Raw genomic sequence first — 10,434 nt, forward strand, 5'->3', positions numbered from 1 at the left:
GCATGCAGGCTCGGAACAATCTTGGAATGGTCTTGAAGCGGGTCCCTCGCGTGGCGGAAGCAAGCATCCTTCCAATATGTTCGGGTTGTGGGATGTTCGTCCGCTCGTTTAACTATTCGCCTATTCGCCTGTGCTTTGAATTTGTGTGGAACAAGCTCAATTTTACCGAGGATTTCGTCCCACTAGCGAGCATCACGATTAACATCATATTCTGGCTGGATCAAACTGCAAAAGACGAGGGTCCGGAACCGCCCTGCGAGGAATGCGACTCTGTCCCCGCAGCTGCGTTGGCCTTCCTATGGAATCACGGGGAAGTTTGGAAGTGGAGCGCGCTTGGCGATGACCAGGAGCGGGCGCTAAGCCTAAAGCACAGGTCCATCGGGCCGCCTTAGAGCCGAGAAGTCTCCCTCGGGATCTTCCCGACTGCCGGAACCACCAGAATGGCACTATGGCAGAGTGGTTATTGCGTGAGCCTTGAACCTCCCCAGACGGTGCAACCCCAGCTCATCCCTTCGGGGTCAGCGGTTCGAATCCGCTTGGTGTCGTGGTTTTTATCCTTTTATCTTTTTACCTTCACGGGAAGCACCAGATATTTTGACGTAGTGGAATAAAACCCTCTCACTATTTCCTTTCCGTTCTGTCCCATCATTTGGGCCCTCAGGAGTTAATAAACTCACCGCCACCAGAGACAATTCGACGCCCTTCGGGATTTGGGCCCCGTTAGTTCCATCAGCGAAGAATGCGCGCTTTATCACAACCCATAGTTACCTGCTTTTCTCTTCCTTGCCGCCACATGCGGACAGATTCTCAAACCTCTTCGTCCAATCCGGTCAAAGTCTTCAGTGGGTCGATTTCGCAAGGCCAGAAAGGCCAGCACTTCACCCCGCTTTTAGCCCCTCTGCAAGCGATGCGATGCAAACGGCGATATTCCTTACTCCGTACGGAGTGTAAGTTCCCAGATCGATTGTCGGAAACGGCACATGAGCCTTTTAAGTGGGTTCTCTACGAAGACGTTGTATTATCTACAAGAATGATAGCTTCCTGGAAGGGTTCCAGAAGACGGGGTTGTACTCTGTATAGAAAACCAATGGTTTAAGAGAGCGGTTCACAGTGCTTATTACGGAGTACATCTGCGACCATGCGGACTTTACAAGGAACCGAGGGCTAAAATTAACAAAGACTTTTGTTATGGCAAGCAGGCAAACCACCGGAACCCCTAGGATTTAGATAATTTGACCCGGTCTTTTATTTAATATACAGTGCATAGCCATCTCATTTCTTTCTCCCTTTCTTCTCCTCAAATTAACGGTACGGTGGATTCACGGTATCCCGGGATTCGATGGAGATGCATGTGGGACCCAAAAAAACGGGGAAATCAAACGTTCACACATTTCGAGGTACGGAGTAGTTGCACGCGCAACCTTAAAACCTAAATTCCAGAAACATAGCCGAGAGGCCAGGCAAAAAATCTTTCAGGACCATGCCATTTGGATATCTTTTTGTAGAGATAGGATTCAATGATTCCGAAAACTGGGAGGGTATCAAACTGATCATTAGGAAACATTAACTAACAATATTACGATCATATTGGTGACAGTATTTTTTATAGTCGTCATTTGTAGAAAAGACCACGGAGGAAATATAGGTAGCGAAGCGGGAAGAACGTCGTTAGCCGGGGAGTATCCTCTCAGTGCGGATCTACAGATCACTTGGTTAGCCAGACGTCTTCAATTTTGGTGCACATTTTACGTTGGCCAAAATACCTGATGTTGCGTGGTGACCAGCACTCCATCCTTGGGAGCCAGGCTCTCTCGCGATGAAGAGGTATCCGGACCCCCGTATACGGTTGTTACGTGTCGGGTGTTGTTCGGACTATAGGGCTGCATTTGGATAGAATGAAACTTGCGACTGTTGGCCCACCCGGTATTGCTAGTGGTATAAGCGCCAGCGCCTGTAGGTCTGGAAGTCCTCCGTACGAATCGTAAAGATGGTAGAGAACCAACGATTATTGCTACCGGAATCTCTTTTAGCGATGCAAAGTGAAACTTTGTGAAAAGAATGAAAGTCTGGAAGACTCAGGAGACAAGCTCCGATGGAGTAACGGGGAAGTATTTACCAGTTGTCGACTCAACCGAACCCCAAAGAGCTAGCCATAAGGCGTTGGGGTTTGTAACTCTGGTCTTTGAGGTAATCTGGACCAGGCGAATAGTCGCAGTGATGGTACAAAATATACCGACGGAAAATAGAGCGCCAACAGCCAGTTTTCGTCTTGAAGACATCTGTAGTCCCCATATGAGCCGTAAGGGAAGAACCATAACTAGTTTATGGGGCCAATCAGTATTTTATAGTACCGGGATAAGGAAATCAAATTCGGAGAGATCGCTCACTTAGTAGGTCGGTCGAGACATCAGATGCGAAGGAACCAAAAAAATTGAGATTTCGCGTGATATTATCAACAGGGCTTGAACAAAACGCTTCATCGCAAAACTGTGTCAGTGAATGTCAAGTCATCATCCATAAACCAGTAGACTTACTGCGCAGGTCCTTTTGGAGATTTGAAATTCCACCACAGGCAGTGAGTGTGGTAATGAAGGAGAAGAGAAATGTGATGACCGTATAGACCAGAACAACCAGCCAAACCTTGAGCTGGCGTGGTAGCCCGATCATCAAGCGACGGTAGAGTACAAGAAGACCAAATTTGACAGACCAGAGCAGAAAAAGAAATATCAAATTGTTCACAAAAAGGAGAAGTATGAATCTTTCTTTATCTTGAAGGGCGGTCGGGTACTTCTCTATGAGACCGAGATTGACGGCATTCAGACGATAGAATAGAGGCATTGACACAAGCAGCATAATCTCGTACACCAGGTAGAAGACGAAAGCGCTGAGCATGAAGACACACTCCAGCTCCCTTAGTCGGTTGTGCTTCCATCGTACAAATATAGCCAGTAGGTAGATGAGTGTCGCGACGCAAGTGAGAACAAGGACCACGGTGACGAGCTTCGGTTGTTCGATGATTATATCGTACTGCGCAGGAGTGTTGTTTCCCGAGAAAGTCTTATTATTGGCCATATTCGTGGACATTTGCTCAACGTCCATTCCAGTCCTCCTTCCTCGAGAGTCCCAACGACCGAGTACCACAGAGCTTCTCAGATTTCTTCAGACATCGCGCTAATCCTATAACAACAGACCCAGTCTCCGGTCGTGCGAGAGTGACAATGAAAGTGGTCCTCTGGAGCCGACCGAACCACAAAACTGGGACTCTCGTCTTGCAGTTATATATACGAAAGGTCGCTGTCGCGCTTCGATGCGGGGAGAATGGGTCAAGTGTGAACTGAAAAGGGCAAAGATTGAACTGAGTCTGGAGCCCGTCAAAAGAAAAAATGGATAAATTGCCACGAGAAAGCCATCGCCAAACTCCCTTCAGACAGGATCTGCGTTTCGGTTGGCTGTCATAAGGATTTGATCCGCGTTAGTCGTCATCGCAACAGAAGGGACTGGGGTACTAGCGAATTCGCGAGGCGAGTTGGCGCTTTTGGAGGCTCAACGCTAACAGGGATCACCACTTTGTTTTGTTGCAGGCCCTCCCTTGAATTGGTTGGCGCTGTTGCACCTCCCTTTCGGTTCACCAGCGTGGAAGCGAAGATGGGAGGTCCTCAACGCTCTCCCGGCTTTTGAAAACTCCACTAATGCAAGCCTGGAAAGGCGAATGGAATTTTTTTTTTGAACAAACCCAGGGTCTGGCTTTTTCTGGATTCTCGGGCAGTGTACTCCGTACGGAGTAATCCATAATCAGAAGTCCTCTTTTCTCCAGACACTAATCCTTTGAGTTTCAAAGGGTTGTCTGCAGAGAAGAACAGGATTGGCAGACAAGGTTTGGCATCGTGCGGATTTCTTGCTTTCCCACACGAACGGACTGGGGCTTTTAGTTCACTGGTTTGACTTGTTAACGTCTTTCGGCCTTTAACTGCTCTGCTTGGTGGCTTTCATTGACTTTGCTTGGAAGAGCTTGATCTGATCAGTTGCAAATCCTGAGTTTTCTTTTAAATCGCTTTGTTGCTTGAGTTGATGGCCCGACATTCTTGAGTTAGTTCACTCATCGCCCAGCAAAAGCCGCAGGAAAAACACTGGCGTTGAGAGCTGGCGATTAAGATTGGTATAGTTTGAAGCTAGGCAGGCCTCGGAAATCACGGAATCACGAGCGCAACTCCCGATAAATGCCTGCAAAGCATAGGAGCCCAGCAGGCACATGACTGCATCGCAGCTGTGCTCCCCCAGCCCCTAGCAATTGTTGCATTTCCCCACCACTGATAACAACCATGGTTTCCCCCTTCGCCCTGGTGAGGACAAGAGATAAAATCCATTGTGGCACCCAAAGAGACCAATTTAACCAGGGCACCCGGCACCATGAGCAAGGTTGTGATCCTCAGCTGGACTGCCCTGGCAAACATTACCTGAAGCTCGGCTTTCGAAACTGTATTTAAAAAGGACAGTTTCATTTTATACTCACATCATCCTGTTGACAACAGCATTATTCACTAGCTATGCGAACTGCTAGTTCAAGCTCTGACGGCTTGAGTCTGCTCTGTCCATATCTGATGCTTGAGGCATGCCTTGGCGATATGTGTTGATTGAGCAATGCAGTGAATAGGGTGCAAATGAGATTTCAATTGACCCAACCCACTCTTCAAGCTGCGATCTCAAAGTCATACCTTCATGATCCTGCTCACTGCTCTCCCCGATAGAGCCTGCTTCCTGAGGTTTAGGGTTAGAATAGGCTGAATACTCACCCGCAGAGTCCAGAAATCGATTCCAATTTCATTTGTGATAACAAGCGGAGGATGCCCTAAATTTTGGCACATCCCCACTTCTCCAGCCTAAAAAGGGGCCGCAATTGTTGGTGTTGGAGTCCTGACTTTTTGATTGATTTTTGTCTCTCGACCTGAATTTATCGTCGTTAAAGGCTCGCCACCATATTTCACTTTGCCGCTACCCTCAAATTATGATAATCCAAGATGCCAGCCACAGATGGCAAGCGTGTTTAAATAAATTCAGCAACTCTATAGAGGTGCCGACGTTCGAACACGAATGCTTAATTCAGGAGCGTGAATTCCAATATATGGCCCGCTCCGTTGCGTGGTTTGCGAAAGACTTGGGAATTGGACTTAATTCACTTGATTGAATGGATATTGCTGGATGATACTTGCTCATGAAAGGATTCCCTTTCCTTCTTTCCATACGGAATACGGAGTACAGCTAGCTCCTCTCCCGTTGCGGGTCTGAGATTAGCCTTACTGGTTCATTCCTAGGCCCGGCACCGTTCTTCCTCATTGTTAGCTTCAACAGCGTAGTGGAGGTTTGCTCTGCAACAACATCTCCAAAGATCGGGACTTGTGCGATCTTGCGCATTTTACGGAGTACATCACGGCATATCAAGTTGACACCGAGTAACTAGGTCATGGGGTAATCAGTCAATCCCGCTGTATACATGGTGAATTAGGCAAGCTTGGGTCAACCATCCTGCAAACAAAAAGCCATAAAAGCCCACGCTCCTGATTGCCATAAATCATTTCGAGTGTTATCTTGTTCACGGCGCGAGATGTGGAGACACTAATTTCCACGACCGGGGCTAGCTATGTCCTGTTAGCAACGAGAACTTCCCAATTTTGAGGTGCAAATCGAAGAGGAGAAAGCGAGACCCTATGTGCACAAGTGTTCTCCGGATGAGGCGATGGACGTTGATCTCTACGATACAGTTGCGTGTTTTGGGACATGGGAATCGAATATTCATTCGCCATTTGCTGCGAATGTTCGTATTTGCGAAGGGGGCCCTGGGCGAAAACGTTCTTTGAACTCTTGGTGGTCTTTTGACGGCGTGGTTACCCCCTGACTGTAACGACGTGGAATTGTCGAGTTTTCACAAGGATCAAGGTTCATATAACCTTTCCGTCGATCTTCCCGAATTCCTTGCTGAAGGGTGAAGTAACTCCGGAAAGCATCGGCGATCACACCATTCTTCCCTTGTAGGCAAGATCTCAAGATATTATTTCGATCATGATTCCCGGAGATCTGGGGCAAAGGCACAAGCCAGAGTTATTTCCACGCGATAAATCCTTTGGAAATTAAAAGGGCTGAAACCCGCACGGGGGACTGAGTATGATGCTCCTACACAAATCCCGGCTGATTCCCTCAATCGTCAATGTCCCAGTTTCTTCGCTGCATGCGGGGAGGAGGCCTGCCCAGAAACGATCCGTCGGTGTATGTCTCGTGGAGTCTTTGATTTATGCTTCTGCTCACGCCTTTGGCGTGTCCTCCAGGGTCGGTCTCTCGAGAGCCCTGGCTTTGATCTTCCTGTCTAGACTGATAGTCATGTTCGGACGAAACTGGAAAGCGTTCTTGAAGAGTACATTTTGTTCTGCAATAGAGCTTTGGGAATGTGGTCCCCTTCTGTCTCCCAGCGGCTGCCTGCTGGGACCAAGAGGCATTGAAATAGTATCAGAATCGAATATGCGGCCTTATCGAAAGAGGAGCCGTCTTCTCATTTTGGCTGGAGGCTGCTTTTGACCAAATGTTGAGTCTTACCCAAGACCCCGACTACGATTCGGATTTTCCTTCGGCATGCTGTATCAATCTATCCTCGTCCATAACGGTCCCAATATATCAATGTAGATAGCTGTGGCGGCTCTGGAAACGTGGGCGACTCGGCTTCACATTCTGTTGCTTTGCTGGTCCTGCTGCTATTGCATCCCGTACGAGGCCAAATCTTCGATGCAGGAAAAGACACCGGAATTTAATTCGAGGATAGGCATTGCGTACGAATTAAGTCTGATGCGGTGAGCTTGCCCTCCGCCAATAGCGGCCGGTTGTCCATTGAGGCGAACATGGAAGAGCAACACGGTCGGGAGTATCGAGTAAATGTTGATTGGTTGCAGTCCAGGCAGGATGGGCTCATGAGCCATGTTGGGAATTAGTTAGCTAACAACTCTGTACTCTGTACAGCGTATATCACTAACTTATCCATTCTCACAGCATGTTCAAACATGAATTCAAAAGTGTTGTGATGTAGAGATGATGGTGGATGCCCACAGAAATCAGTTCGCCGACAACAGGAAGCTCACGAATGTTATTTTTAGCTCAAACTTCAAAATTTAGCTCCCCCTGATCCAGAGCTGTCGAGGCCTCTTACGGAATATGAAAGCAAAGAAACCTGCATATTCAATACCAATTTTGGAATTGAGGGATTTTTTCCCCCAATTGTGCAGCACTGGCACTGCTCACTTGCTTAACTCGCAGCAATTCCTCATCTCATCCCTAGGAGAAACAACGCAAGGATGGGTATTATCGAGCGTGTTAAAGACCTCTATTCGAAAAAAGGTACGTCGAGTTACCTTCACCGGCCGCCGGCCCGTTGATTTTCGCTTTGCGGGGACTGATTGACCGGCATGAAGAACCCGAGCCGTTGATCTCGACCAATGTCGCTGTCATGCTTTCGGTAAGAAATTTCTTCGATAACCTATATATTGGTTTTTGAGCTTCCTTATATCTCTCTCTCGCTCTCCTCACTCTTCTCTCATGGCTTAGATAGCTGAATGACAACCAATCCTGGGATAATTCCTGGGAAACCTTTTCGCTCTTGAAAGCCCCAATATGGCCATTGGCTCTGCTTGCTGCTCCTCGGAAAAGTAATAAGCTGGCTTAAGCTGACTTGAACGTTTCAGATCGCTTGCACTCTGCTCTATGTTGTGCCTTTATACATGTCGAAGGCTAGCAGACCTTCTCCGACCTTGAGTAGAGATGCGCCTTCTGTTATCAAATATCGAGTCCGAGCGGTCATGACGGCGTGTTTCATATGCAGTCTCGGCACTCTATATCTGATTGTTTCTAAGGGACATACCACCTATCTAGAGGCACTCCGACTCCTTGGATGGTGGCCGCTTGGACCGCTAGAAATCGTTAAATCTTTGTTTCTTACAGCTATCCTCTTTTTGGGATTCTTATTCGAACGAGGAGTTGCGGAAGGCCAATGGAGAAACTGGATTCGATGGCAGTCACTTATTGAGCCTCTTACCGAGTGGGCTGGTTGGCGGAATTATGTCGCTGTATGTCTATCATAGAAAACTTTACTTCGCACAGCACTCATGCTTATCTTTTACAGGGCCCTATTACTGAAGAAGTAGTCTTCCGCTCGATCATTGTCGCGCTGCATTTGATGGCAAAGATCTCCCCAACAAGCATCGTGTTTGTTTCCCCGCTTTATTTTGGGATTGCACACGTTCATCACTTTTATGAATTCAAGTTAACCCACGCATATGCGCCTCTCGGAACGATGCTCTTCCGCACAGTATTTCAATTCGCCTACACGACGATTTTTGGTTGGTACGCTGCTTTTCTATATCTGCGTACTGGGTCGCTCTTCGCAGTCATTGCTGTCCACTCGTTTTGCAATTGCTGCGGATTACCTCGACTTTGGGGCCGTGTGCAAGTTGACATGCCAATTGAGCCTATTATTGTGAGAGGTAAGGAGGATGAGGAGTTTCCAGCGCAGCGGGTAGAGCAGAAGCAGCTTGGTATCGGGTGGACTGTTGCATACTATGTTATTTTGGTTGCCGGAGCTGTTGTATTCTGGAGCCAGCTTTGGCCATTGACCGAATCGCCTCTGGCGTTGGCGTCGTTTTGAGCTGGATGTCAGAGCCTTGAATAGCAAATGACAAAGTTGCTTACACCGTAGTGAGAATATAATTATACTCTTTTCCGTCGTACTCCGTGCAGATATTCGCATTGAGAAAGGGAAAAAAAAAAAAAAAAAAAAAAAAAAAAAAAAAAAAAAAAAAGGAGAGTCAGGGCCCTGGAGCGTAATCCGCAGCACTGAGATCCTCAACTCCGATATCTCCGAGCGGCCGCAGTAACCTTAATTTTATATGATCTTCGGCCGTGAGCCCGCGCCGTCGTTCAAAAAAAAAAAAAAAAAAAAAAAAAAAGAATTCCTTTGATATTCAAAGGCCACTTTGTCCCGTTTATTATTTTATTATTTTGTTCTTCTTTTGACATTGATATTCTCCATGATTTTTGACAACCTGATACGCTGAATTGCAGTTAACACGCGTCATAAGCCCCGGCGATTCCCCCAAGCCATGGCTGCCGTAACTTTCCTCAGATCCCGTGTACCCGTCTCCTCAATCCCTTTCGCCCAATGCGCTTCCTACTCTACTTCTCGCCGCATAAAAATTCCACCACCGTTCCCCGTCACGCCTTCTTGCCCGGAACCAACATGCGCGTGTGCAGAGATGCCCAAGGGGCTTGATATCGACCACTCTCAGGATCTCAATGGAACAATGGTAGCACATTCACAACAGGTTGTGATTGCAACGGGGCAGACGGACTGGAGAAGTCGGATCGAAGAGGATGGACAGGATCAGGGATGGGGACTATTAGCGAACGGGCTAAAGAGGCTAGTCAGTAGGGGCGGAAAATACTCTGATGTAGGTTGCAACGAGCTCGGAATAGAATGGCGGTTGGGATGACTGACATCGTTCACGGGAAAGAGTAGCCATATAATGGTGTTTTGATTACGAATTCCTCCTTTACGCCCCAGTGCGATCCGGCCTCCGAAACGAAGACCGCGTCTGCATTCTTATTTCCTAGCTTTAGATATATACCGAAGGTACCTATCGACGAAGATGGTCTAGAGAGATTTACAAAAGCGTTTTTACTACCGCTCGAGGTGCATCAAGCACACAATATCCTACCAGCGGAGAAGCGAGAGGTCATGAAACGAAAAACAGAGCTTCAATTGTCGTTTCCGGATGCGGTTGAATTAAAGCACTCTCCGACAATCTTCATCTGTGGCCATGGAAATAGAGATCGGCGATGTGGGATAATGGGTCCCCTTCTTCAAGCTGAATTTCGCCGTGTGTTGCAACATGAAGGCTTCTCAGTCAGCGTTGATAAAGTCGACGGCGTGCGACATGCAAATGTGGAGTTGATCAGTCATATTGGCGGTCATAAATATGCCGGAAACGTGATTATATATCTTCCATCTTCTATCAACTCAGCATCAGATTTACCACATCCATTGGCCGGAAAGGGCGTTTGGTATGGGAGGGTTGAGCCGAAACATGTTGAGGGAATTGTGAAAGAGACAATACTGAAGGGCCGTGTTGTTAGAGATCATTTCCGAGGTGGCACTGAAGAGGCCGGGATTCTGAGGTTATGATTGCATGATAGTTAATAATTATTGATAGACAGCGATGCATTTAGCCTTTAGATAGGAGCATTCTACTTATTCTCCCTGCAAGATGGATTAGGTGGACTTCATATTCAGGCTCATCCACCTATCTTATCGATCAGATAAGATAAGATCAATCAGCACTAGACCGTTATTGGATTAGCTCGATTGGCCGTACTTTCGTTGAATTCGAAGCTTCAGCAGTTCAA

General features: G+C 47.4%; 5 protein-coding genes and 1 non-coding gene across 6 annotated transcripts; 4 read left to right on the forward strand and 2 right to left on the reverse strand.

The window, feature by feature from the left end:
- Window positions 1–2: 2 nt before the first annotated feature.
- Window positions 3–392, forward strand: CIMG_11001 (uncharacterized protein; the record flags this gene model as incomplete). The annotated part of the gene is made up of 1 exon (XM_012358981.1): window positions 3–392. One exon carries the CDS (start codon window positions 3–5, stop codon window positions 390–392), a length of 390 nt encoding a protein of 129 aa, XP_012214404.1.
- A 50-nt stretch (window positions 393–442) lies between these two features.
- On the forward strand, window positions 443–545 carry CIMG_15008. The gene has a single exon. It is a non-coding gene; the product is annotated as a tRNA-Ser (tRNA).
- A 1,039-nt stretch (window positions 546–1,584) lies between these two features.
- Window positions 1,585–3,104, reverse strand: CIMG_02654 (uncharacterized protein). Its single transcript, XM_001248882.2, has 5 exons — window positions 2,535–3,104; window positions 2,388–2,474; window positions 2,117–2,317; window positions 1,764–2,011; window positions 1,585–1,698 (listed from the first exon to the last, which is right to left on the reverse strand). Exons 1-5 carry the CDS (start codon window positions 3,070–3,072, stop codon window positions 1,669–1,671), a joined length of 1,104 nt encoding a protein of 367 aa, XP_001248883.2. The 5' UTR covers window positions 3,073–3,104; the 3' UTR covers window positions 1,585–1,668.
- Window positions 3,105–6,189: 3,085 nt separating this feature from the next.
- CIMG_10999 (uncharacterized protein) lies at window positions 6,190–6,959 on the reverse strand (the record flags this gene model as incomplete). The annotated part of the gene is made up of 2 exons (XM_012358980.1): window positions 6,190–6,355; window positions 6,754–6,959. 2 exons carry the CDS (start codon window positions 6,957–6,959, stop codon window positions 6,190–6,192), a joined length of 372 nt encoding a protein of 123 aa, XP_012214403.1.
- A 284-nt stretch (window positions 6,960–7,243) lies between these two features.
- Window positions 7,244–8,732, forward strand: CIMG_02653 (CaaX protease). Its single transcript, XM_001248881.2, has 4 exons — window positions 7,244–7,374; window positions 7,449–7,492; window positions 7,719–8,099; window positions 8,156–8,732. The coding sequence occupies exons 1-4, from the start codon at window positions 7,332–7,334 to the stop codon at window positions 8,675–8,677; spliced, it is 990 nt and encodes a 329-aa protein (XP_001248882.1). The 5' UTR covers window positions 7,244–7,331; the 3' UTR covers window positions 8,678–8,732.
- A 250-nt stretch (window positions 8,733–8,982) lies between these two features.
- CIMG_10998 (sucrose cleavage family protein) lies at window positions 8,983–10,296 on the forward strand. The gene is made up of 2 exons (XM_012358979.1): window positions 8,983–9,479; window positions 9,548–10,296. The coding sequence occupies exons 1-2, from the start codon at window positions 9,132–9,134 to the stop codon at window positions 10,211–10,213; spliced, it is 1,014 nt and encodes a 337-aa protein (XP_012214402.1). The 5' UTR covers window positions 8,983–9,131; the 3' UTR covers window positions 10,214–10,296.
- Window positions 10,297–10,434: the final 138 nt, after the last annotated feature.

The sequence above is a fragment of the Coccidioides immitis genome (genome assembly GCF_000149335.2).
Source record: "Coccidioides immitis RS genomic scaffold supercont3.1, whole genome shotgun sequence".
In the NCBI taxonomy this organism is placed as follows: domain Eukaryota; kingdom Fungi; phylum Ascomycota; class Eurotiomycetes; order Onygenales; family Onygenaceae; genus Coccidioides; species Coccidioides immitis.